This window comes from Channa argus, chromosome 21 (genome assembly GCF_033026475.1).
Source record: "Channa argus isolate prfri chromosome 21, Channa argus male v1.0, whole genome shotgun sequence".
Lineage (NCBI taxonomy): Eukaryota > Metazoa > Chordata > Actinopteri > Anabantiformes > Channidae > Channa > Channa argus.
The window spans coordinates 10,304,422-10,331,234 of record NC_090217.1 but is presented as its reverse complement, the minus strand read 5'-3'; the positions used below and the strand labels follow the sequence as shown (position 1 = coordinate 10,331,234).

General features: G+C 40.6%; 1 protein-coding gene across 1 annotated transcript; it reads left to right on the top strand.

Annotated features, from left to right (window-relative positions):
* The first annotated feature begins 7,834 nt into the window (after positions 1 to 7,834).
* gpr37b (G protein-coupled receptor 37b) lies at positions 7,835 to 20,899 on the top strand. The gene is made up of 2 exons (XM_067490990.1): positions 7,835 to 9,689; positions 18,818 to 20,899. The coding sequence occupies exons 1-2, from the start codon at positions 8,631 to 8,633 to the stop codon at positions 19,634 to 19,636; spliced, it is 1,878 nt and encodes a 625-aa protein (XP_067347091.1). The 5' UTR covers positions 7,835 to 8,630; the 3' UTR covers positions 19,637 to 20,899.
* The last annotated feature ends 5,914 nt before the right edge of the window (positions 20,900 to 26,813 follow it).

The window sequence follows — 26,813 nt, the reverse complement described above, 5'->3', positions numbered from 1 at the left end:
GATTCAGCTTTATGTCAGTATTTTTTTATTTAGGTACCCTGAAGCTTTACTTTAAATTTCTAATTCCATTTCCAGAAAAGTTTTGTAAAATGTAAATAAAAGAGAAACCAAGTTTTGATGGTAAGTAGTAGAAATATAACACATACCACATGTTGAAAGTGGTTAGGAGATTACTTTTTAAAAATATATGTTCATTTTGAATTTAATGCCAGCAGCACATTTGAAAACAATGGGGCCAGGAGTAACAAAAGACTGGAAAAGTTGCTGACAAAACATTTTGTGGAACACCTCACAACTAATGAGGTAAAAGGTCAGTCTCATAAAGTCTCATGAAAAAATGTATGTTCGGCACTTTAAGAATAACTGGGTGGATGGTGGCCAAACTGGCCTTGCTGTAGTCATCCACTGAAAAAATTTGATACCTTATGAAGTGATAAATATAACAAAGGTCCTGAACTGTAGAGCTGCTAACTGCCTTCGTCAGGTAATAATGGAAAAGGATGTGCTTCCAAAATTAAAGGAAATGATTGTTAAAGGAAATGCAAAAAAGTGGTAAACATGTCCCTTTTTCCAACAACGTGTTGCTAACATCAAATTCAAAATGAAACTAAATTTTTCAAAAGGCAATCAAAATTTATATTTTGTCTTTGTACTACTTATATTTAAACACAGATATTAAATCATTTGAAATGACTGAATTCACTTTTTATTTACATTTACACAGTAGGTTTTCTAAAAATGAAGTTTGTAAAATAACTACTGGCCTAACATGAGGCTGAGCGACTGTAACTCAGTGGGTAAGGCAGTGGTCCGTGAAACCACAGGCTCAATGGCTCAACTCCCAGTCCCTCCTGGGTACACACACGTTAAACTGCCCTTTGACAAGACACTGTACCCCAAGTTGCTCCTGGTGGGTCAGGTGAGCACCTTGCAGGGCAGCCACTGCCATGGGTTTGTGAATGGGTGAATGAGAAGCAACATTGTAAAGCACTTTGGATAAAAGCAGACATTTACTATTTACCATGAGGTCACAAAAGCCAAACTGCTGCTTTTTCTAGCACATTTACAACCTTGTACTAGAGGGAAGTAATTGTATTGTAATATATAGCTGTCATTCAGTAAAGCTATAAAGGGCAATCCTCAACTTGTATGCTAACTAGCCCTTAAAGCTGTTTTCGGTTGGTGGACATGCAAAGTTTGCTATTTGAGGCTGTCACGCAGTAAACAATGTACCCAATGGGACCCGGCAGATTTAGCTTCAACATTCACCATACCAGCGACTTCCTTCATGTCTGGGTCAGAGAGTTCTTATCCACCTTATTAGTTTGAGGCCACAGGACTCCCTCTGATGTCCGAACCTACGCCACACACACAAGCAAACTCGTCTACTCGTGTCTACAAACATGCATACACAAAGCGGGTGCACACAATGGCATCGTACAGTAAATGAACATGTGACGTGAGATCATGAAGGAAGAGCAGTCTTTTGGACCACAGACTCTATTGACTGCACATATATATCATGTCCACTTTTTAATTCTGTAGCCAGTGCCTCCATTTTATTGTGTATGTGGTGTAACTTATCTGGTTTCACCCTTTGCTATGGCACCTGCCTTTAAAATAATGGAGTTGTTATTATAGTATATTTTAGTATTTTAGTATATATAAGTTATTATAACAAAGTTATCATACAAATGCACCTTAAAACAGGTGGATCTAGATTTGTTCTGTGGTGGAAAGAATGACTTCCTAAAGTGTCATTTCTCACCCCAGCCTCAGAATCTGCGCTTGATTTGAACAGCCACCAAGCTACTATAGATGATATTGATTTCCTCTGCAGTCATGCCTTTATTTTATGTGCCTGTGGAAGGACACCAGTAAATGTTACTTATTAAAATTTATAGAAAACAGAGCTTTTGATAGTCCTTCTCTCTCTCTGTAGAATAGTGACATCTGCTGACAGAATAAGGAACAAGAAACAGGTATTTCAGAGTGAAATATTAATCCACCTTGTTAATTGTACTGTCACAAAAGACACACATGCAGATATGAATACACACAGTGCACACACAAACTATACACATCTTCATAAACACAGAAAAACTTTTCTTTTCTAAGCCTACCAAGAAAAACAAAAAACAGACTGAACCAAACATTGTTTTGCAGTCTGTGCTTCTGTTTACCCTGTGTGCCTGAGCAGGAAAGAGTATCCCCACTGTGTTTAAATGGCCTGTGGCTGAAAATGCAACCATCTGTGTTTTATTGAATTATACCAGAAACTGTGCCTTGCTGCTCCTTCAGTGTCACACAGACCTGCAGGTGACAGAGCAGGGAGGTTAAAAAGACAAAGGAAGAGCATCAGGTGGGTGGCATGATGCCTTGGTGACCCGAGGTGCATGAAATGTCACTTCTGAAAAACTTCAATAACTAGAAATATTTTGCGAAACTATATGTATTTTCACATAAGGGCAGCGCAGACACTATAACAAAGCAACTGTCAAAGCTGATACTTGATAGCACAGCCAAATATGGCACATTTAGTGTTTATTATGGTATGTGAGATACAAAATTGCATGAAGGCAGCACCAAACTTTTAATGAAGGCAGAACATCTGTTTATCAAACAGGGAAAAGAGTAACCAGAACAAAACACCAAACACAATGTAACACAAAGATTTGCCCTGGTCTGACAGTCAGTGGGGCTGTTACTCTAAATCTGAAGTATATTCTTGTCTTATTAAGATAAAGTATATACTGTCTCTTGCAATTTAATTGCCTTTCTATTCAATTTTTATTCAAAAGCATCAGCTGCGTCTTCATATTTCTTTAAATGGTTGAAATTTGATAGGAAAACAAGATTTTGAGTTGGTGTGTTTTGAGTCTTTTCTTGCCTTTTGTGTTTTTGTATTTTTACTGACATTTCAAAGCTAGAACCAGACGCTAGTGTACTCATAGTGCTGATCCCAAGCCTGAATAAATTGGGAAGATCTGTGGTAAATGCTCTTCCAAGCCAGAAATGTGAACCACAAAGCTGCATTCTATTTGAATCAAAACTATGTTTTAAATTCATCCGATATGTTTCTGTATACTTATCTTTCTTTCACTTTACTGTTTTTTTCCTTTTTAAATTACTCTATTTTGTTTGGTGTCAAAGGTGTAAAAAAAGTAATAAAAAAAACCACAGTCCCAAAAATACCCAGACGCCAGTAATGCACAACTGTGTGTGCTCTGCATAGCCCATAAACTATACCTGGGTACGTTAGACACACAGTTTACACAGAAGAGAACAAAACAAGCAGATTATGCAGTTAAATGTCTCCTGCATTCAGTGACTCATCAAACACTTACACACACTCTGTAACAGACCACTTTTCATTGATTTCTGCTCTGCTTTCAATGCCATCCAGTGACATCAAATGATTCAGAAGCACTTTAAAGTTGTCAGCAGATTCCTTTAGCAGGCCTCAAGCAGTAAAGGTTGATAACACACTGTCAACCACCAAAGCCACTGTCATTACCCAGGACTATGTGCTCAGGCCATTTCTTTTTACGCTCTACACAAAAGAATTCCACAATCCATCACCTGTTACATCCAACACTCCTATCAACAGTCTGTTTATTACTTCATTAAAGTAAGTTTCACTGAGCCTAATCGTCTATGCATAATAAAACATTCAGTCCCAGACTACTTTATCTCTCTGACAATGCTGTTCATTATCTTATGTGGTCCTCCTTTGTGCTGCTGCTGTAAATATGGCAAATAAATGTCTGGTCAGAGCCAACTCATCTAACAATCTTTGCAAATCACTGATATGTGAGAAAGCTGAGGGCATTAGAGGACAGCATGTTGGTGGAGGGGTTGAGAGGACATAAAGGAGGACGGTTCTCAAGTTCTTGCACCCCTTCAAATATGCCTGTGTGCGTGCATGAACATTTTTAGGTTAAGTGGCTGGAAAATGCACATTTCTGGGTGTATCATGGTGTATTTGTAAAACTTTTCCTCTATTTCTTAATGAATGTTTCATTCAGGGCCATTCGAAGCCACCTTCTCCCTGTGGCCCGCTTTGACATCACCTTTCTGGCTTTAATTCTCAGTCAGATTGAGATGAATTATAGGGGCATGACGACCGCCATCATATATTGAAGGTATTGTAGGAAATGGAAAGACAAGAAACATTTTTGAAAATGGCAGAAGATACATGAAGGAGATAAAGCATGGTGCTGGAATATGCCAAAGCAGAGAGCGACCAACAGGGAAAACAACAAAACTCTGCTGAAGCAATAAACAATGTTTAATTGGTACTAAGGCCAGAACAACCAGCCTAAATCCTTAATTATGATCCATTCTTTCATACGGTTTACACCAAAAATCTAAAAGTAGTAGCAAAAATCAAGACTCTGCAACATTTTTGCTATTTCTACTATTGTCCAATTTTGTTGAGCCCTTGTGAACTGCAGCCTCAGTTTTCTGTTCTTAGCTGACAGGAGTGGCACCCAGTGAGGTCTCCTGTTGCTATAATCTGCTTCAAAGTTCAACGTGTTGCGCCTTCAGAGATGTTCTTCTGTATACCTCTGACCTCAACAGCACCAACACTGCATTTTTGCCAAGAGAACAGCAACTCACTAGTGACCTTCTCTTTGTCAGGCTATTCTCTGTAAACTCTAGAGATAGTTATGCTGAAAAATCCAAGTACATCAGCAGTTTCTGAAATAGACAGTCGCAACAATCATGCAACATTCAACGTCAACTAAATCACCTTTTTTCCCTTTTCTGATGCCCAATGTAAAACTTCAGCACATCATCCCGTTCATGTCCACATGCCTTAATGTATTGAGTTGCAGCCCTGTGACTGGCTGATTAGTGTTAACAAGCAGTTGAACAGATGTTCCTAATAAAGTGGCCAGTGAGTTTAAATGTGTTTGAAGCCTGGGTTTATCAACTAGGAAAAAACACATTAAATGATAGATGAAGTTTGAATTCATTAAATAAATAAATAACTTCTGCAACACTTTGATTACCAGAACAACATTTGAGACATTAGTAGTAGCACCATTGGACAGTCTTTTAGAGAACTTCATTTCTGTCAAACACCACCAGATGGCAGCACTTGATTATATGTTTGCAGTGGTGAGCTCCTGAGTCATGAGTTCACCATGAAGGCAGAAATGAGCAGCGAGAACCTCCTGTAGATGTGCTGACACCATTTAAACTTAATGTTATTCATCATAAAGGGATGAGGCGTAAAGAATGACAGTGACTTTGGTGAAAAGCCTTCTGATGAAGAGTCTAGTGTTAGACTTTCACAGCATGATAAAAGCCTCACCATGCCCCCATACTTGTCTGAGTGTCACTAATTTATCAGCAGTGTCAAATGCTGACAAAACTTAATGGCTATAACATAATTTTTTTTGGCTGCAGTTTCATTAAAATACTCTCTTGTGTCTGTAAATATAAGAAGACAAATTCACTGTGACATTACAAATTGCAGCTAAGGGCAAACAAATAAACACACATTTCCACACTCTGCTGATACATTTTGAGGAATAACTTTTGCAGACAAGACCACAAAAAGGTGAAATGAAAATAATTTAGATAAGTATGAATATTGTGTCCCATTATGGCGTCCTGCACTGTGGTTACAATGAATCAAATTCAGTGTTTCCATAATTTTGTGAAACGTCTTAGCACAACTTGTGTGTGTATGTCTGTTTTCTTTGTGTTTGTGAATGAGGTGCCATTTATTGTCTTTACATATTTGTATGTGTGTGTGTGATTTACTTTCCACACAGTACACACACATGAATTGAATTTATGCCATGTGTGCACTAGCTTGGTTTGTTACTTGTCTGGGTTTTGTGTGTGCTGGGGTGGTGTGTGCCCTTGATGTCCCTTGGTGTCTGAACCATTAAATGTTTCCACGCGTGAGCACATTTGCGAGAGAACCTTTTCTCCTTATCTCCACCCACACATGCCAACTAACATGGTCTCCCTGGACTACACAGACACAATAGACATGATAATTACATGTGAAGTGTTGCCCTGTGCCTTTAATCTTATTAAGATGGCACTAAAAGTACTGCAGTGGTATTTCCAAGGTCAGATATACAGTGTCATTTAAATCTGTGAAGCTCAACAGATGCTAAACTTTTACTGTGTTGACACTACTAACACAAAAATTGATTTTGAAACAAATTCTTTTAAGAATTTGAATGTTAAACTGTTACTACGCACATACACAAGTTGGACACAAGTTTAGATACAAAATTTGAATGAGAAGTATTCCCTTGTCATAACAACTATTGCATACGGAAATGATCCAGTGCCACGTACAATATTTTAATTACTCTTGCCACCGAAATTATTAAACTTTCATTGAATCCAAAACACCACAGGCGCCCTGTAGACATTTCTTAGTGTTACTTTGCATAAAGAACATCTTTCTTTTAAGTCCAATCAAGGTCAGATAGAAATATTGGCAGGAGCAACTCATGTTATCCGTCTTCAATGCTCTACCCCCTGGTGAAACTTGGCTGCGTGGGAATGTGTGGTGTTTGCACGTGTGTATGTGTGTGTGTGTGCGTGCTCCCCAGGCTGGAATTGGCTCCAATCACCTGTCTGATGTAGAAGGTCACCAGCTAGATGTCTGCTGCGTCTGCCAATTCACGCTCTCCATACTCTCAGTCTCTTCCGGAACATGTTTTGGAAAACACACATTCACATGAATAAACATGACTGTGTGTGTGTACAGTATGTGCATGGCCTCCCTGCACTATAATCATACTCAGATGTGTGTGCGCACGTGTCACATCAGCATTCTTGTACTTCTGATGCAGTGCATGTTCCCACATGGTTAAGACTGCAGGCCTTGGTCTTACACTCCAGCAGTGTGAAAGGTCCACTCAGAGTACTTACAGCACTTGAGACACAATGTGCTCATTTCATTTGGTCTGGAGAGACTCTTGAATTATTGACTGACCTAGTGGACATAAAGTATTTGCTATAGTATTTAATTGGAGATGGCAGTGGTCACATACAACCAAACATTTTATTTACTATTTACAGCCATTTATCCAGCACTTTTAACCATTTCAACTGTTTATACAGTGCTTTTTACAAAGTATTTTTACTTCCTTGCTGTTTAAATATTACAGTTGTCTTTGGGTATATATGTATGTATTTCATTAGAAATGTTCACATATTCACATGTCATAATCTCATGCTAAAGACAGTAAGATAGTGAAATACACACTCTGCAAAAGGTCCATTACCACAGCAACTGGTTTCAATGGACAATTCACAATAATCCAGAATAGCTACTAGAAAACTCCATCTGCAGATGTTTCCCCTGTTTTATCAAACCTCTTATAGCATTTGAGAAGACAGTTGCAAGCTTGCAGGTTCAACTCTTACAGCCTTTTAAAAGTCTACAACGTGTAGTGAGTAATTGGACAGGCCTATTCAGTGACTTCTAACACATTTGTTTATGATATGATAAAAACCACCAATAATGAATGAAGTATGTTTGGTTTGAAAATATTAGGTTTTTTACAAAAATAAAAAATATATACTTGGGGCATTTATGCATTGTAACTTTTCAGCTTTCATATGAATTTAGAAGATAGTAAGCTAGATGAAAGAAACCTGCTTTTCATTTGAAACCCATAAAGTTATCTTTCCCCACTAGGTCCTGTTTTTTTTTTTTTTTTTTTTTTTTTTTTTTTTTTTTTTTTTTAACAAAACAGAGGTTAGATTAGATTAGATTAGCTGCATTTGTTTAAATGTTGTCTAAATGCGTCAATCTCACAACGTAAAAATGGGTAATATTTTTATGAGCACGCCTCGTCGGGCGTGGCTGGCTGGGCTGCCGGGGGTGCTGTAGCCGTATTCTGCTCCGGGGCTGCTGGATGCTCCATGATGGATGAGTAGTGACAGATCGGGGTTAGCCGCCGGGGGAAACCATTTTCTTGCAATGCACGGTCCTACCCCAGGAGAAAACGGAGAAGGAGAGACACTGGACGCAGAGGAAGAAGGGACGAGCAACACCAATCCTCTTTCTCTCTGTGTCACTCTCTCTCTCTCTCTCTCTCTCTCTCCTCTTCACTCCCGTGCATGACAAGCTAGTGGGCTTTACCCATGCTGCACCGCATTGACGCTGCTGCTGCTGCTGCTGCCGCCGCCGCCACCCGACCCAACCCACAGAACCAACGCTCCAACGTACACGCGCAGAGGAGTCTTTTTGGATGCTATTACCGGCAGCTGGAAGCTGGCTGGCGTACGGATTATGTGTGTGGACATGCCACAATTCTCTCTCTACCTTTCTTTTCTTCTTTCTCTCCGGATCTGGACTCTGATTCGCTGTCCTGCTGCGTAATGTCAAGACTTTGGACACGGGGGTGACTCGGAGGCGGTGTGGAGATTATTTCAGCTGCAGCACATTGTGCACGACGAAAAATTGGGATATACCTTAAAAGTGTGCAGCGCTCAATGATTGGAGCTGTTTACTTGAAACAACGAGGTAACTGCTATTTTCATCATGGGTGTTGACTGAAAGGAAGAGTATCTCCGCGCTGCTACCGAGGTATGAGGACGCACTTGTGAGGATTAAAACTGCGCTAAATAATTCCTGGACCATGCAGATTCTGCCGCCTAGGACCTTGTTTGTGCTACTAGCCCATGCACACGCATTGCTGTCTCTGAGAAACAACGGAGAAGTACGAAGTAAGGAGGACAGCGACTTCAGCGCATACTCTGCCAGGACTTTTCATGGATCACTCGGGGAGAACCATCAAACCAAAGCCAGAGACCATGCGCTCTCGCCGGGATACGCCACAGGTGCGTCCTCGGCGGAGCTGCAGTCACAGGGGGCAGTTAACAGAGAGACCCTTAACTCCACTCATCCCTGGAAAAGGATAATTGCAGGGGAAACGAGGCGAAGTGGACACAACAAACGCGACTTCAATAGGACTGTGACACCCATGGAGGATCCCAACGCCTCACACTGGGACCTGACACGCCACCATAATAAGAGGATGAAGTTGAATGGCGTTCTTGGTGGTGCGGGGACGCCAGCAGGTGGACACCACAATGCGGCTAAGCCCTCTACAATGGGCCGGGGAGAAGGAGGAGGGGGACCAGAGGAGGGTGTCAGGCATAAGAGGGTCACAAAAGACGAGCAGAAGAAATCCTGGAACAGGGGGAGAAACCGGCTGAACAAAAGCTCAGTGTCTTTGGCTCAACCTCACTCGTCGCCGTGGGAACCCATCCCCAAACCGGTGGCCCTCACCTCCACCGACCTGCCGTTCGACCTCGTCACCAGAAGAAACGAGTTGTTCACTTTCAAAGAAGAAAACCCTTGGGACGCCACGCCGATCACACCTCCCAGCTCGCAGGATTTCGGGGACGAAATCAAGAACCCTTTTTATCCGGTGACAAGTGAGACCTACGGCGCATATGCCATCACGTGCGTGTCCGGGGTAATTTTCCTCGTGGGGATAGCGGGCAACATTGCCATCCTGTGCATCGTGTGCCAGAACTACTACATGAAGAGCATCTCCAACTCACTGCTGGCTAACTTGGCCGTTTGGGACTTTGTGCTCATCTTCTTCTGTCTGCCCATGGTGGTTTTCCATGAGCTGACCAAGTCGTGGCTGCTGGGGGAGTTCACCTGCAAAGTGGTGCCCTATGTCGAGGTAATTCCATTATGTTTCATCATATATTTTGAACTCTATGTTTCTTCCATTTTAGTTTGTAGTGGAAATGTTGGAATTATGTTTTGGGAGGCAATGGCTGGAGCCAAGGTTTCCTTTTGAAAAGGTGGCAGATGGTAAATGCGGTTCCAATAGTGTTATTTACTTAGTATCCACCTTGTCTGAATGCAGTTACACATCTGCAGCAACATTAGACATAATCTCTCTGATTTTAGACCATTAAAATGAAATGTCACTTTCTTGTTATCTGCTGAGATAAGAGTTAAGTTTCAGTTTTAAAGCCCAGACAGGCTAGAAAGTACAGACTGTAAGATGTCGCCTTAGCCAATTGCAAGGACTCTGTCATTTGTATCACCTGCTGCTACAAGAAAGCCAACATCGTTCAGGCATAACATTATGACCACCTGCACAATTTAATGCAATCCAGTACAGTGGCTCTGCCATCATTTTTTTACTTTTACAAGGTAATAATTTCTCAGCCAGCCTGTTTAAGATGAATGAGGGGGCCAAAACATTAGAACCACCTCTTCTCATAATGCACTCCAGTATAAATCCACTACCCACTTTGACCTCAATAATAAACACATAGTAGAATGATCACCTTTCTGACAGTTTCGACTTAAAAAATGAGAAATTATTAAATTATTACTTTGTAAAAGTAGAAAACCATGGCAGAGCTGCTGTATTGGATTGCCTAATATTGTACAGGTGGTCATAATGTTATGCCTGGGCGGTGTATATTATGGGGCAAAATTGCTACTGCAAACAGAAACAAACGCACATTGTTTTCTTGTTTGACTGTGTTTCACACATCGACTATAGTGGAGAGATGCCAGACAGGTTCCTTTTACAATGTTTATACCTTCCTTTTGTGTGCTTACTGCAGTTCTTCACGTGTCAGATTCACCCAAAGGTGCCACGTCTTTTGTTTAGAGCAGTTTTCAGCTTAAGCTTGTTTTGAATTGCCTTTGTCACAAAATGCAGTACACAGGATTCTACCCCAAATGCAACATAAACAGGACTACATCCGATGGAGGTGAAAGCAATGAACTTATGGGTGGTGTTTGACGCACAGGAGCAAGTGCAAGCAAATATAAGTAATTCCAGTAATGGCTAGATGTTGAGAGAGGGTCTCTTTTCTCCAGCTTATATAGCTTCGGCAGCAGGTGACACTATAAAGGCTACAGGCAGGGAAGGCTAATCAGGCATAATTTGTGCAGCTGAACAGCATGTTACCCCCCCCCCGTCTTTGGTTGTTTTAAGTCTTTGTCTTAATTTTGCATTTGTATTTGTAAGTTTTGTATCTGTTTTTTTGGTACTTCGTGTATAAATTCCTTCAATGGTTACACAAGACCACAACTAGAAACGTAGGGGTCGGCGCAGTAGGGTTGACCGTTCGCGCCACGTTCTTTTCAACCACATGTCCCTGGGCAAGACACTGAACTCCCAACAGCCCATCCCGGACCCAAGCTGCGCATTGCCAGTCCCAAACCCAGCAGAAATTGGGGAGGGTTGCGTGAGGAAGGACATCCGGTGTAAAAACTGTGCTAAGATCCACTAATGATCCAGTGTGGGACCCTGAATGAACGGGATAAGTGGAAAGGACAAAAAACAAAAAACAAACAAAAAAGTGCATAGAACAAATGGCTATACATAAAGGATGCCTTCATTCATTTTGAACTAGGTCCCAGTTTGGGTAGTACATATAAATAAATGCAATTAAACGTTCTTATGTCCCTATATTAAAATATCTCTCTACTTCTTGCTGAAAAAAGCCTGCAGATGAAATCACTTGGAGGAACCTTCAGTTCAGATTATGTCATCTCGTCGCCCATACTATGGAGTCATGGATTCTTTTCTTCTCCAGAGCTCCTCCAGATGACACCATCTGAACTCTTTATGATGAAAAAGAACTAATGTACATTTACACCCTAAACTAAAGCCATATGGAGCAAGCTGAAAACTGGTTAATAGCCTGTGGTGTGTGTATGTGTGTGTACTTTTTGTAAGAGTGGCATTTGTGTGTTGTACGAATCTGTTATTGCATGTTTATTTCATAGTACATATCTATGAGGACCTGCACATTCACAGTGGATTCACTGTGTGCATGTCTGTGCGCATGCATGTGTCAAAACAGGCCGTGAGTAATGCAGCCTGAGGCTCACTCTGTCCCTGAGGAACATTCAGTGAAACACACAGAGACAGAAGCGCACACATTAACCCTATGGAGGAGCTTTCTTCAGTTAACCCAAATTCGGTCACAGGAAATGTGAACGTTTGGCCTGAAATGAAGATACACACACTCTTTCACACACACGTCCACATATACACAACACTCTTTAGAAGAACAGGCAATGGCCGCAAAGACATGTGACCTAACTTTGTGTGTGCGTGCATTCATAATGACAAAGTGGTACAGATAATGTCCGCTGAGAGAGAAACCTCCCGTGGTGGTGCCTTCAGTAAAACTTGTTTTATTCAGTGTTTGATAGAGTGTGGAATTTTCCAAAACCACAAAGAGAAAGCAATAGTAGGTGTGAGATTTGAGCAAACAATTGGAATGCCATACAAAATAATACTGTGAACAACAGGCAGCCTGCATTTCTTCCAGATACACTTCTGTTCCACACTGCTGTCATGGCACTTGACCCCTCGGGGCAGTGATGCACAGAGCAGCAAATTCAGGCAAAACTAATGGGCAATAATTGGGTTTCTGCACCTGGCAGTTGATTAGTATAACACTTAAAAGCAACAAACAACCACACATTTTATACAGCAGAGTGGAAAATACATCATTTTGTCAAGGTTAATCCAGAACGATTTTACTTTAAACATGTTGAATTCATACAAAAGGAAAATATGTTTATGAATCAGAGATGAAAAAAAGTACAGAACAGTGACCTCTAACAATGATTGTATGTAATTCTCTTAATTCGTGGCTGCCTATTGGAAAATGCTCAGTGTTTTAAAGCATTTATAAATGTGTAGCTTTAAAAAGTATGTACATGAACAAGACTGAAACCAGGCCCTCAGTCTTTGTCCAAATTATCTGTGCACGAGGTTTTCATACATAATTGAGCAACGTTTGTAAAACTGTACACATGTGCGAAAGTCTAATCAACACTTCAGTTAGTATACAGACATGGCTATGTTCACACCTTCTTTGTAACCTGAGTTACAGCTAATTGCCTGTCGTCATCATCATGGGACAGAAATTGAGTGACTCCCTAAAGACACATTCTCCCATTAGTGTTAAGGTGGCATTTCCACTAGTAACACCACTATAGACTGTGGCATGGTACTATATGCTATTGAGCCAGAGTACATGCAGAAATCACATTTTATAATATACAACTTTCACTCAAATCAACTTTGAACTATTTGTGTGTCTCATTTATCGAGTGCACTGCAGTCAGAAACTGTGAGCTTATTGCTGTGGTACGGTGGGATTCAGCAGGCAGAGGGAGAGAGACAGGCTATTGAAGAAGAGAAGAGAAGCCTAAGGAAAGTGATACAGTTGAGTGATAGGTTGGTATAATAAGAATGAGAGAAGGGGGTGAAAGAGGTAGAGGGCTGCAAGGAGCCACTGAGGGCCACAGGTAGAACCATGCATTGTGTTGAAATTGGCAGTAATGGCAGCACATACATCAGCTTGACACATTCTAGTGGGAATTAAATCAGAATAACCAATGTGGTTTCTCTGCATGTCTGTGGAACATCCAGGAATATTCACCCATTGCTCAAGTTCAGAAGACCCAAGATGGAGTTAATGTTTTCTTTGAAGTATATCTATACTCCAACATGAAAACCTCCACAGTCACCTGATATAATTAGAATCCATGAACCATAATGGATACAGTAGCTCTGGAGATTCCTTCTTGTTTAAAGAAGGTTGCTCTTACTGTGTACACTTATATGCGTTTTTCTTATGAGGTAGCTTGTACACACACACACACACACACACACACACACAAAGTGAGTAGAGTGTGCTGACTCTCCAGATGGGTGGGATGGCCTTCTCTCCACTGATCACTGCCCACTGCTGTTCTCCCTCGTTCCATCTCTCTGCATCAGCTATCTGTGATTAGAAGCAAGCCTCAAGGGAAGATACACTCACGCACACATGCATTCAGTCTGAAAGCATTTGAGCACAGACACACACACACACATTTGTGCTCAAACACTGTATGCACACATGCAGTTAAAGTATACACACTATAGCAGCACAACTTCGCTATATACACACTAGATCTGGTGCCCTTTGACTTCTCAGCCTGTCTGTCAGCCACACGAATTACAGTTAATTGGAAGATATGTAAATTATTCAGGGTCTATACTGTAATTAGCAGCTCTACATAATGCATGATGGTGAGTCCGTTCACTCAGTTCTTTGTCCATGGATGGGTAGATATGGTGTTTTGCATGATGAGACAAGACCACACAGCATCATGAAGCAGGGCCCAGATTTGCTGTTAGATGCAATTAGCCAAAAAAATAATTATCCATGTCAATATGAAATATTCATTGGATGATTTCCATTATGAATTAGGCGTGTGTTGGTGGAATGACGAAGAGCAGCATATCAGTTGCAGATCAACTGGGAACATGTCGGCACGTAGCCAGCCTTCAAAGAATAGAAAAGAATATGAACGCTATTGGATTTTGTATCGCTGCCGACATAACACTACTAGGCAGGAATCAATGACCTGGAATGAGGTTTTCCAGCAGCAATTGTACGCTGAGAGAAGAATATATATTTTTAAATCTCAAGGGGAAATCTGCCACAGGTCTAGCTATAATTTAATGAAAGACAAAATTTGTTGTCTGAAAGCAGACAGGCACACTGTAGCAGACAGAGACAGAAGAACAGAACACTGTAAAGGATTGTTGCTGTTAATTTTATTAAAGAAAAGAAATGAGCAAGAAGATAAATTGTGACTACTTGCTCTACATCTATGGATGTTTGTTCTTGGCTGGTGTAGACTTTTTTTTTTACATAGAATATTATAGAATAGACTGAAGTTCCTTTTGTCCTTAGGTCCATACTGAAGGTTTTCCTTTGTCAAACTTTAGGGTTCCTGCCCAGGCATGTTACCTTTGACCTTTATAAGGCCAGAGTGCTTTCCTTTTCGAATGCAATTAAGATGAGTTTTAACATGGCAAAAGAGTGTGGCACAAGAATATGGATCTTCTCATCTAAAAGCAAATGAGCAAATTTTCCTGTTGAATTATTCTTTTTAAGTTGTCACAACATAATTCACTAGCATCAAGCCCATATCAAGCCAGGACATAATACAATAGACACTGTAACTGTGAGAACTGTGCTCTAACATCATCAGAGAAGAATCCGTACCAGCCCACTAGAACACATTTAGCTGGTCTGTCTGCCATAATCCCACACACAGACACACACTCTCTTATGTATGCACTATCCACACTTCTCACATACACAAAGCCCCCATGAAATATTAATTTTAATAACCCTGCACGCATGTGGACATGCACAGAGACTCTCACACATGGATGTTCATGCTACCCCACATCCACCAGCTGTTAGATGGATGGTGGCTGTCACTGACTGGGTCTCTCCAGGTAGAGTTATGTTCTAGTGGAGCCAGCACTGGGTTACACACTTTGCCTAGAAAAAGGACTGCAGCTGGAATAACCCTTTGTCTCGCTGACCTATTATTGTAAGTCTGCATGTGTGTGTGTGTGCGCCTTGTTGTGTCTCCACATTGGCCCATTCATCACCTGATAACGCCCACTACCCATGACAGTGGCTGTTGTCACAGCATGGCCACACAGGGTCCACTGGTCCTTGTTAAAACCCAACTAATACCACGAGGCCTGTGTGCCACCAGCTCACAAGCCCTTTAATCAGGGAGGTAATGAGCTGTTATTAAAAACACCACTGGGGAAAATGTTCTTCTCACCTGCTGTAGGAACCATAGCCAGAACCTGAAAAACAGGTGTTGGGGATGAAAGGCCTTTTCATTTTCTTTTATTTTTAAACTATTGAAGCCCAAGGTTAAGAAAAATGACATCAAGTGGAAAAACAGTGATGAGCTTCAGTACATTAGTTCTAATTTTCCTTCTCCTCGGTTCCTGACAGGTTATTTGGGGAGTCAAAGGTAAAGTGGTGATAACAACACATTGCTTTGACAGAAGCTCAGTAGCACCTTGTCTGTAGTAAAAGCTCAGCCCTTTAGTGCAGCTCAGCACAGCAGTTAGCCGGTCTCCATCCAAATTACCTTAAAGCTGTGTGTAAATGTAATTTTAGATAGGTTAGGTGTTGTTAGGTTATATTAGGCGGTAGATCACCATGGGTACATGATCACCTATAGAACTACAGCCAGATTAGCTGCTTTATCCTGCTAAGATAAGATAAGCTAAACTAGCTATAAACTTTAATTTACTGTGATATCACTTCTCTACTCTAGTTCTGTAATTTTTCTCTCTTGAATAAAGATAAGGGCACAGAAGCCACAAAAAATACAAAATATGGTTTAAATTATTGTATGTCTGGTTTAAATAAGTAATACATTTAATTGATACTGTTTCAGAAGCACCAGTTCCAGCTGTGAGGGTAGCATGGCTGTTATGGTGCTAGCAGGTAAGACGAATGTGATGTGGTCAGGGTTGATGTTTGGAAGAACGTAACAGTAACTTTGGTAATCATAAGCCAACGTTGTGGCTTCCTGTCCCTTTGGGCTGTCTCCTCTGCTGTGTTCTCTATTCACTCTCAGTTCTTTCTTTCATCTGTATTTTCTCCCACTCACCCATTCATTTCTATGCCCTTTTCTATTCTTCTTCTGTTCCTGTTTTTCATCCCCATTTCATTCATTTGCATAACCCCCTTTCCACAAACACACACAGCCTCATCGCCCCACCAGGCCTGACTCTTGCACTCTCTCTCTCTCTCTCAACCCCCCTCCAGTACAAAGCTATGCTTGTTCACTCTGCCCTTGACACCCTGATCAAAGCTGGCTTTTCTGGTGCTCCATGACAGCCTCTAAAGCTGTTCCAACCTTGTTGTTCAAGCCATGAAACATTCAGCATGTGCAAGGACCTGTCCATGTGCTTTGGATGGGTAAACAGAAGACAGAAGACAGTGTGTGTGTGTGTGTGTGTGTGTGTGTGTGTGTGTGTGTGTGTGTGTGTGTGTGTGTGTGTGTGTGTTCATGTGCATCCACATTTGGCATTAGGTATGCTTGGTGTGCATGTTTATAGAGAAAAATATTCACGTAGAGCTTCTTATTACAATAAACAAAACTGCTTCCCAGGGATTCAGAGCCAATCTTCATTGGTAAACTAAAACATTAAGGTAGTTATCAAATCCATATTTTCACTTAGAAGGATGCTGTTTTGTGGGGACTGTTATCAACTTATCTCCATGAGATCCAACATTTTTTTGTGCAATCTAAAGAAATCTAGCCTCTGCAATTTTACAGAAGCAGAGTCTTTGGAGTTCTTTATAATTTATGTTTTTCATTTCTTTTTAAGTGAACAAGTAGAAATTAAAATAAGATGAGCTCAAAACTGCTGTTAAATCTCCTGACTTTATTTTTAGTATTTACGGAGGACTGGGTTTCCCAAGTAAAACTAACTTTAAGATGATCACATCTGCCAAGTGCATGCACATTTTGACATCTGCCAAAATAACCTGAAGGATTATATCAGAATTTATATAAACCACGTACATAAATGTACTTGGCTTAAATCTAGTCCAAGTTCCACTGAAAACAATCCTACAAGCAAATACCTAATAATTATTTGCTAGTTCTGCCTTTGACTAAATTGCAACAATTCACTACAATTACAGTAAGAAGACTCTGGCATGACACCAGGTAATAAACCCTCTGATTCCAAAACGCAGTCACAATGATCACAATTACTGTTCGGAGTGCTGGACACTGTTTGCTTCTCCCACTTACTCCTGGTTAGGACCTCCATCTGTGTCAGAGGGTCAGTGTGTGTTTGTGTGTCAGGCCTAGACACATAACAGTGTTGTGTTCTATATCTGCCCAGGAAGTATGTGTTCAGAGCACTAAAGACTGCCTCACTGGGGCCATCTGGGAAGCTAGATGTTGTAATTAAATTTTATATGAAAGGAGGCCTGGATAGAGGAAAGGGAGGAGGGTGAGGAGAGGAGGAGGGGAAAAGTAAGGGAGATACAAAGTGAGGGTCAGAGGGAGAGAAAGTAAGCAAGGTCAGAAAGGGTGGAGGATGGCGAGATGCAAGGCTCTTCTGGCAGATTTAGTGCTGGAGGCAAAACCATGGAAGACACTGGTTCATGTAGGGACAGAAATCGCACACACACAATCCAGATGCTGAGGAATATTTTGCAGGATGCTCACTCTGCCAAAATGTCTGTTAATCCAACAGGTACTTTCACATGCTGAGGAAATGGGTGCGCTTTCGGACAATTTGCAGTTTTTCAGGAATGTGAAGGCAAAGCAATATAATCAGGTGTTAGTGAAGATTTGTGAGTGACACATTAACAGTAAAACAGTGAACCAACTATTTGTTACTCAGTAAGACTATGAGTGAGTGAATGTTGTGACAACGGCTTTTAATTCATCCTTATGCTTCCTGGACCTGTGTGGTTTCACTGCAGTTCCTGTTTGTGCTTTCTTTTTCCTTCACACACACAAACACACACTTAGGGACACTAAACCGTGATAATAACAGCTTACAGCCTTGCTTTCTGCTTCTGTTGCTCAGCCACTTGTAATTACACCAGTGCCATTACTGTGTGTCCTGCTCTGTACTTATGAGCTGGTGGCTTACTTGTCAACTGGTAAAAAGACCCTTGCTTGTGTGAGATGCAAAGAAATCTGTGGGTTTACTTCACCTGCAGTTGTTTAAGACATTCTGCAAGAGAATGTCAGTGATGGAACAGACTTCTCATTGGAGACAGAGAAGTTAACAACATGGAAAAGTGTATTGGACACAACTCAGCTGAAATCATTGTAGATTATCACTAGGCTACTGCTAAAATGAGCTCAGAAGCTCACACTTTTCAAATTATTCTTCCCTATGTGCACCACGACAAATGACTGTGCAGTCACTTAACACTGTGACTAATTGCTTTTTGTGTGTCTTATCAGGTGGCCTCTCTGGGTGTAACCACCTTCACCCTGTGCGCTCTGTGCATCGACCGCTTCCGTGCAGCCACCAATGTCCAGATGTACTATGAGATGATTGAGAACTGCACCTCCACTACTGCAAAACTTGCTGTCATCTGGATCGGTGCCCTTCTCCTGGCCCTCCCAGAGCTCCTTATCCGACAGCTGGTGTCAGAGGACACGGGAATCCCAGACGAGGCTCCTGTGGAACGCTGTATTATCAGGATATCCACCTCTCTGCCTGACATGCTCTACGTGCTAGGCCTGACCTATGAGGGCGCGCGGCTTTGGTGGTGCTTCGGTTGCTACTTCTGCCTCCCCACCCTCTTCACTATTGGGTGCTCGTTAGTAACAGCCCGGAAGATTCGGCATGCAGAGCAGGCTAGTGTGCGCAGCAACAAGAAGCAGATCAGGCTGGAGAGCCAGATGAACTGCACCGTTGTGGCACTGGCCATCGTCTACGGTGCCTGTGTTGTGCCTGAGAACATCTGCAACATTGTTTCTGCCTACATGGCGGCTGGTGTTCCTGAACGCACCATGTCTGTCCTCCATCTCCTCTCCCAGCTGCTTCTCTTCTGTCGTGCTGCTGTGACGCCGGCGCTGTTGCTCCTCCTGTGTCGCCCCTTGGGCAGAGCCTTCCTAGACTGCTGCTGCTGCTGCTGCTGCTGTAACCACGCTCCCTCCTCGGCCACGGCCAGTGACGACAATGAACACGAGTGCACCACAGAGCTTGAGCTGTCGCCGTTCAGCACCATCCGCAGGGAGCTGAGTAACTACACACCAGCTGGCTCCAACTGTTAGACATTCTTCATCAGGGATTGAGACCACTGGTATCTGCCTGTTGCTAGTATTTTTCAAAGTTGGCTCAAAGAGAGTAGCCTTACCTAGTCTAGTGACATTTGTAAATGGATGCATGAAAGAAGTTGGACACTGAGTAATCACATTTAGACAGTGTCCAATGTCCTCAACTTTCATATAATACTGTACATTTACACTAAAAGAGTTGTTTCCCAAGACATCTAACGAAAGCAAAACTTCACTCATGCCCTGTGGTGCACTTTAAACAGGGTCATACATATTTTTTTTAGCAATCCTGCCGGAAACCTTTAAAACGTACAAACCTCCCTAATGTAGACCTTTTATGCCTAAATATCTTTTGACAGTTGGTATTGTCTCTTAACCTGTGATTTCTGGTTCCTCATGGGAAGTTTGAATCAGATTAATTTCTGATGCAGAACAAATTAGGATAATGCTATTAAAGACAGGTAGAGATGATAAGATATATTCTGTACAATGTACAATACATATGAAAATAGCTGTACAGAATATGTGACAACACTTTCTTTCAAAATTAGCAAAATTAACATGTTTTGGCCACCGTAAATAATTGTATCAAAGGGACATATGGTAAGGTCTATACTGTAAATCCCGAGCGGTAAAATAATCAATGATAGTCACCTTCCCAATGTGTCACGGGTGAGATTATGGAGACTGAGCTAGCTGATCACAGCATCCAGAAGGGTGACACTGCCTGAAGAAGTACTCAGTTTACAGTATGACTGGTGCACACACATGGGAACAAGGCTTCTGATATTTAAACTACATAACGCAGGGCGTCTTTACAGTAGTTAGAGAGGGAGGAGGAGGATGCAAGAGGAGGATGCAGCATCGGGGAATCCAAATGTACACAACAGAACTGACACTGTAAATTGAAAAAATATCACACTGACTCAAACTTAACTGGGCTGGTCTCAGAACAAATGTGGACTTAAGTGGAAGTGAATCGCTTGAAATGGACTAATTGAAATCACATTAGATTTGAATGGAGTGGCATGGAACGATATGAAATGCTACAGATTAAATTGGATGGTGTGAATATTAATAGAGTGGAGAGTAATAAAACATAACATGCTGGCATATGATTGAAAGGGGTAGACTCAGCATGGACTGGACTGAAAATGAATATCTGCACTACACTGTTGTATCATGTTACGCCTTACACTTTGGGCTGTATATATATATGTGTGTGTGTGTGTGTGTGTGTATATATATATGTGTGTGTGTGTGTGTATATATATATATATATATATATATATATATATATATATATATATATATATATATATATATATATATATATATATATATATATATATATATATGTGTGTGTGTGTGTGTATATATATACACACACACACACACACACACACACACACACACACACACACACTGTACACTTTCTCTGGTGCTCTCATGACGAATGCGCTGTAAACAACAAACTCATTGGTTCGAGTTAGAATTGCAAGTAATTCAGCTGCATACTGTGTTTCTGGTCAAGAAGATAGATTGTGGTTATCAGGTTAAAAATCAATGTAGAGTTGCACTGAGCTGCCGCGGTGACAGTTTCAAGTAATCGCCTGAATCAAACACTGTCTTTATTTAGAGTGACTGCAAAACGACTAACATTTTATGTTGCAGTATATTATTTATTAGATTATTTAATATATGCATTAATAAACTAGTATCTGCATATTTTAGTATTGCATTGGTATAGAAATATAATTAATAGTTATGTAACATTGACAGGAATTATCAATCGTGTACTAGGTAAGTACAACATAATAAATCTTATTACAACATTGTAAATACAACCACAGAACTGTAAATATAAGTGTAATTATATTTTTGTACCAATAATTGCTACTCCAGTTCATTGCAAATACAAAGTAGCTTTTTCAATTTTATTATTTCCTGATGATTTCTGAACAGTAAAATAGAGTGCTCCAGTCTTAGCTCAGCGACTGTAACAGCAACAGCGGCGGGTCTGTTAAGCTCAGGATTTCTCCACAGTCTGAAGCGGCGTCATGAGCGGTGTTCGTCATGCTTTAGCAGACCACTTGATTCTTGACCTCTAATAACTTTGCAGTGTAATTACTTCAATTTTTAAAGAGAGCTAATGCAATGTTTTTAACAGTGTGTATATGTACAAGTGTATTGTACTGTAAATCTGTTTTCTTAATCCTACTAATCAGACCTGGGTCAAAACAAAGGTCCCAACCACCATGACAACGTATCACAATACAGGTAATTCAAGTTATATAGAAAACTGAACAGCTTAAACATTTGGTACTACAAATTGAAAATATATATTTAAGTAAGATTGCAGGTGGTGGCTTCTGTGATGACCCAGGTGTGATGTTCGTTGGTATACTGTATATTGCGATAAATCTTTTGCATACGGTTCTGCACTGCCAAACACCTTCTCTCTGTCTGTCTCTTGTGCTCTTGTGGTAGTAGCACACAATCTCTGGGTGTCTCTCTCAGCATGGGGGTCAGTTTGCCTTCAGCTCCATCAATGACGATTAGGAGGAAGAATCCTTCAAAACATGATTTATACAAGGTTTGACAGCACCCATGGCCAGTCACACTCAATATATACGCTCTCACTCTGGTGAGAAAGTGTGGATAAAGGTTTTCCTGTTACAGCTGGAGGCAGCAACCCCTCTGGCTCTAATGAAGTCCACTTCATGAGCGCTAGGAGATCCAGGTGGATGTAGCCTCTGGTTGGTGCTGCACGCAGTTCTTCAAGTTAATGGAGGAAGTGGCTCAGAACAAAGTTGCTCTGCAATACAACCTGCTTGACAAATCTTTTTCTTACCATCACTATCAGGGTATTGTGTAGAAGCCCAGTTTTTTGCTGTTATACCGCCTTAGTTCAGTGTGCTGACGTCTTGGGTTTTTCATCTATTTTTGATGAGACTCAAGTCTAAACTGACCTCTCATCCTGATGATCCTTTTTTCTGCATATTTCTGGAAGTATAGCTCATTCTAAATGGCTCAGTGTGTAGTAACGAAGTGATTCTTGTAAATCAGTTATTGAGATGTTTATTCTGAACTTTGAGTATCCTCTTCACTCTGAGCAAAACGTGTCTGTATTTGATACCTGAAAATGTAAGCACACGACCACTATTGTCTCCAAGTCTAGTCACTGGTTTCTAAATAGCTTTTTCTATAGCCAAAAACTGTCCCTTTGTTTATCAAAGAACTTTATCTTGAAAACTGTATATTAAAACCCTAAATGTACCGTGACTGTTGTATTGATTACTTTGTGCTAAAAGCCCACTGGCTGTCTTTGTTTGATCTTTGCAAAATATTTCTGTAATGAGACCATCTGAGTGTTGGAGTGTTTGGTCTTTAATGTTTCTTTTACATCTATTTTTTAAATCTGCTATGCCAAAAGCCTGTTGCCATAGATACAATTACTGTTAAATGGTTACTCCACCAATTTATAAAAACCTTCAGAGAGGAAAGCGGTCACAATTAAAGTCAGAATATCTTGGCGTATGCTGCATTAAGTGTGTAGTAGGTGTAAATGGGGGGGGTTTCAAAGTAACTTGATTCCCATGTTGATATAATTTAACTTGGTACTTGAAGTGGTATTTTATTTTTAATTGAAGAAATCTGAGTTGATGCATGTTTAACACTTTTGTGACATTTCCAGAGGCCAATTAGTTGTCCAGTGTGCAACTCAAAGCTACAACATGCAACTTTTTGAAACATCTTTAGATTGTGGAAATATGCACCATAACTTATCTGAATGTGGAGAGGAGCTGCTTCTAAATGTTTCTCAGTGAAGCTTGCTGTTCAAAACTAATCAGAGAATTTCAACCATTTCTGCTAGATTAGAATTTTTTTTAAGCTTGTTTGTTTGTAAAATCACAATAAACAGTCAAGCAGAGCTTTATCAATGCAGGGATAGAGAGAACTGACCTGAGCAGCATGGGGTTATTTCAAGTATCCGACACTTCCTACCTCAATCTTACCTCAAGCTTCATATTGCACTGTAGTTTTAAACAAGTCCAATGTGGATCTGTTTAAAGGACAGAAGGGGACATGTGTCCAAGGGTTACAAGTTCGAGTCTGACAGGTGAGCTGCCTACTTGTGTCATGGTATCACTGCTACACAAACTCACAGGAGGATATCAAAAGTATCCTGTGACTGAAAAAGTAAAGAGTAAACGTCACACTTAAAAGCACTCCACAGCTTTTATTCTCTTCTTGAAATTAAAGGGAGCTTTTCTTTTGAAATATCTATGAAAAAACTATGTTCCTCTATGGACATGTCTAAAAGTGTGTTTTCATGTCCTGGTTCCCATGCTGCAGCTGTACTACAGCAAAAACTGTCTTAATTTTTCTTCTTTTTCACATAACAGATGACGTTTTAAAATATTCATAAATGATGTATCACTGTGCTCTGTTCTCTCAACACATTACACACCCTCTCCGTCTCTCTCCCCACTGTTGCCTTTTCTTTGTGAGTTGCATCCAAAGTGTTATACAACGATGATGATAGCGGCCAACGTCCTGGGTCTGTGTTTGCGATAAGGACACGGAACAGAACTGTTTATACCTTCTGTAACAGAATTAGCTGCTGTGCTGAAACACTGAGCAGATGCCAGAATGCTTCCACAACCATTAAAGATGTTATGCTCACTCCCCCAGAGGATGCTGCTCACTCCCACTGTTATGAGGAGGTGGTCTCTTTTGTTTTCTTGATATATCTAAGTCTGTTTTATGTCAGGAGTGAAAGTGAAGGTTGAAGAGATGTGTGTGAGTGTTTGTGACACACTTGTGTGCATGTAGAGGGTGTTGTTGGAGTGAGAGACAGATATGAAGTATGTCTTAGAATTTGCCGTTAAAACAGGTTGTTTTACACATTTTCAAATACTGTATATAATACACATTTAGAACTTCTGCCAACAGAGTATTACAATTGCACACTTCCAACAGTATTTTAACACTAATTTTGGAAGTAAAAAGGCCCTTTGTGCAATTTGAATCGCATCGACCAAAGATCTGTCAATTATCTCTTATACGAAAAAGGAGAAAGCCCAATTATGGGACGTCTTATGAAAAATGATGAATTGTTCAACTTGAAATGTGCCACAATTGTGGCTTTTATCTGTTGTATTTCATATCTACTCCCCCGTGTCACAGATGATTGTGTGTGTGGGCTCCATTGATTAGTCTCCTTGTAGGGACCTAAAAGTGTTTGCACACTCATGTTGTGGCTATATTCTGCTGCTCATGGCAAGCTGCTGATTCGTATAACAAAATCAGGGAATTTTAAGGATGTGAGTTGGTTCAAACTTTGAGCGAGGTTTGGTTAAGTTAAAGAGCAAGTCTCCAGGAAATACATGTAAGTCAAAGCTAGGTCCCCACACTGGATAAAAAGAAATGTGTATGTTAGGGGGCATCTTGTCACAGAGAAGCTGAGAGGCAACGTGCCACTCAGCTGTGTAATTTCCCCAAAACAGCTGGCCTCCTGCCAGTGCACTCCCTCACACTCAATCAGCCTCAATCAGCAACAGACTTGCAAACGTGTTGGCAGCCCAAACAATGTGTGTGTGTGTACTTGTTTTTTTTGTTGTTTCATTGTGTGCGTATTCAAAAATAATTTTCCTCAATTCAACTTTCTTCTGTTATAAAGCGCATTCATGATCAAACACTTAGAACTTCTGATCCACTTTGTTTTTTTACTGCTGCTTTTGGATCTTTTACTGTGCTGCTATTTTCAGTTCTACACGACCAGTTCTTGGCTTTAGTGTTTATCAGTATGGTTGTATTGTTCACATTGCACCAGTTGTATCATATATGTCACAGTACAAATTCCAGAAAACAAGAACAAAAAACAGGCTTTTATTTCCAGGAAATGTATCAAGAAATGCATCTTTTCTCCCATTTGATAATAAATAATGAAAGAATTTAAATATTGATGTATTAAGCATCACTAACATTAAGAAAATCTGCAACTGACCACTTTCTTTCCAGTAAGCTCCAATCAGCAACACACAGTTTTGTTTTTTTTGGCTGGCGACATCAGAAACCATCTAATCTGAGTATTCGACCTGTGGAGATTTACCATCTGTCGAGATTGTTGTTACAGTCAATTTTTTCCACAGTAATTTTTATGAAGTTAAGTAAGCAGCATGTTCTCAGAATTAAAATAAAGATAAGCGCTGTAGTAATTTTTAGTTAATATCAGTGTACAACAAACTTTGGCAAGGAAAAAAAGACTAAAAACTGAATAAAAAAGGTTAATGTAATAGTGTTTCTTACAAAGTGTATTTACCAAGACTCATAATGCACATTAAATAGTCATCTGAGGTCTTTTGTTTTTTCAAAGTAGGATTTACCATCCCTGTACAGCATGTGAAGTCTCTATCCACACAGGAAGAGTATGGTACAGTATTTTGAGATGGTTGTTGAGATTTGATTCTTTGTTCATACACACTCCCACCTTTCTAGTTTGCCGAGTGTAACTGGGCATTCGTTAAAAACAGGAACTTCCAGCCAAGCAATCTGGTCAGGCTAAGGTTTTCTGGCTGTGCTTTGTGAATGGTTGCTAGGTAACCAGGGAGTTAAGTTAGCATCGTTCTAACTTTGTCGTCTTTCCCTATGGACCCACTATTAAGAGGTAGGCCGTGGCATTTAAATGCTGTTCAACTGGTACAAAGGGAACAAAGTGTACCAAGAAAATATCTCCCACACCATTACACCACCAGCAGCAGCCTGAACCGTTGATGTAAGACGGGATGGATTCATGCTTTCTTGTTGTTTAGGCTAAATTCTTACCCTACCATCTGAATCTTGTAGCAAAAATCAAGATCCTTCGAACGAGGCAGCATTTTTCCAATCTATATCTGTAAATTTTGTTTAGCCCTTGTGAATTGTAGCCTCAGCTTTCTGCTCTTAGCTGACAGGAGTGGCACCCGGTATGTTCTATTGCTGCTGTAGCCCATTAAGGATTAGTTGTAGCCTCAAAGTCCCCCCAATGATCTTTCTTCCCCCATTCTGATGCTGCAGTTTGAACTTCAGCAGATCGTCTTGACCTTATCTCTATGCCTAAATGCATTGAGTTACTGCCATGCGATTGGCTCATTATTTGTGTTAATGATCATTATAAAGCTGTTTCCAA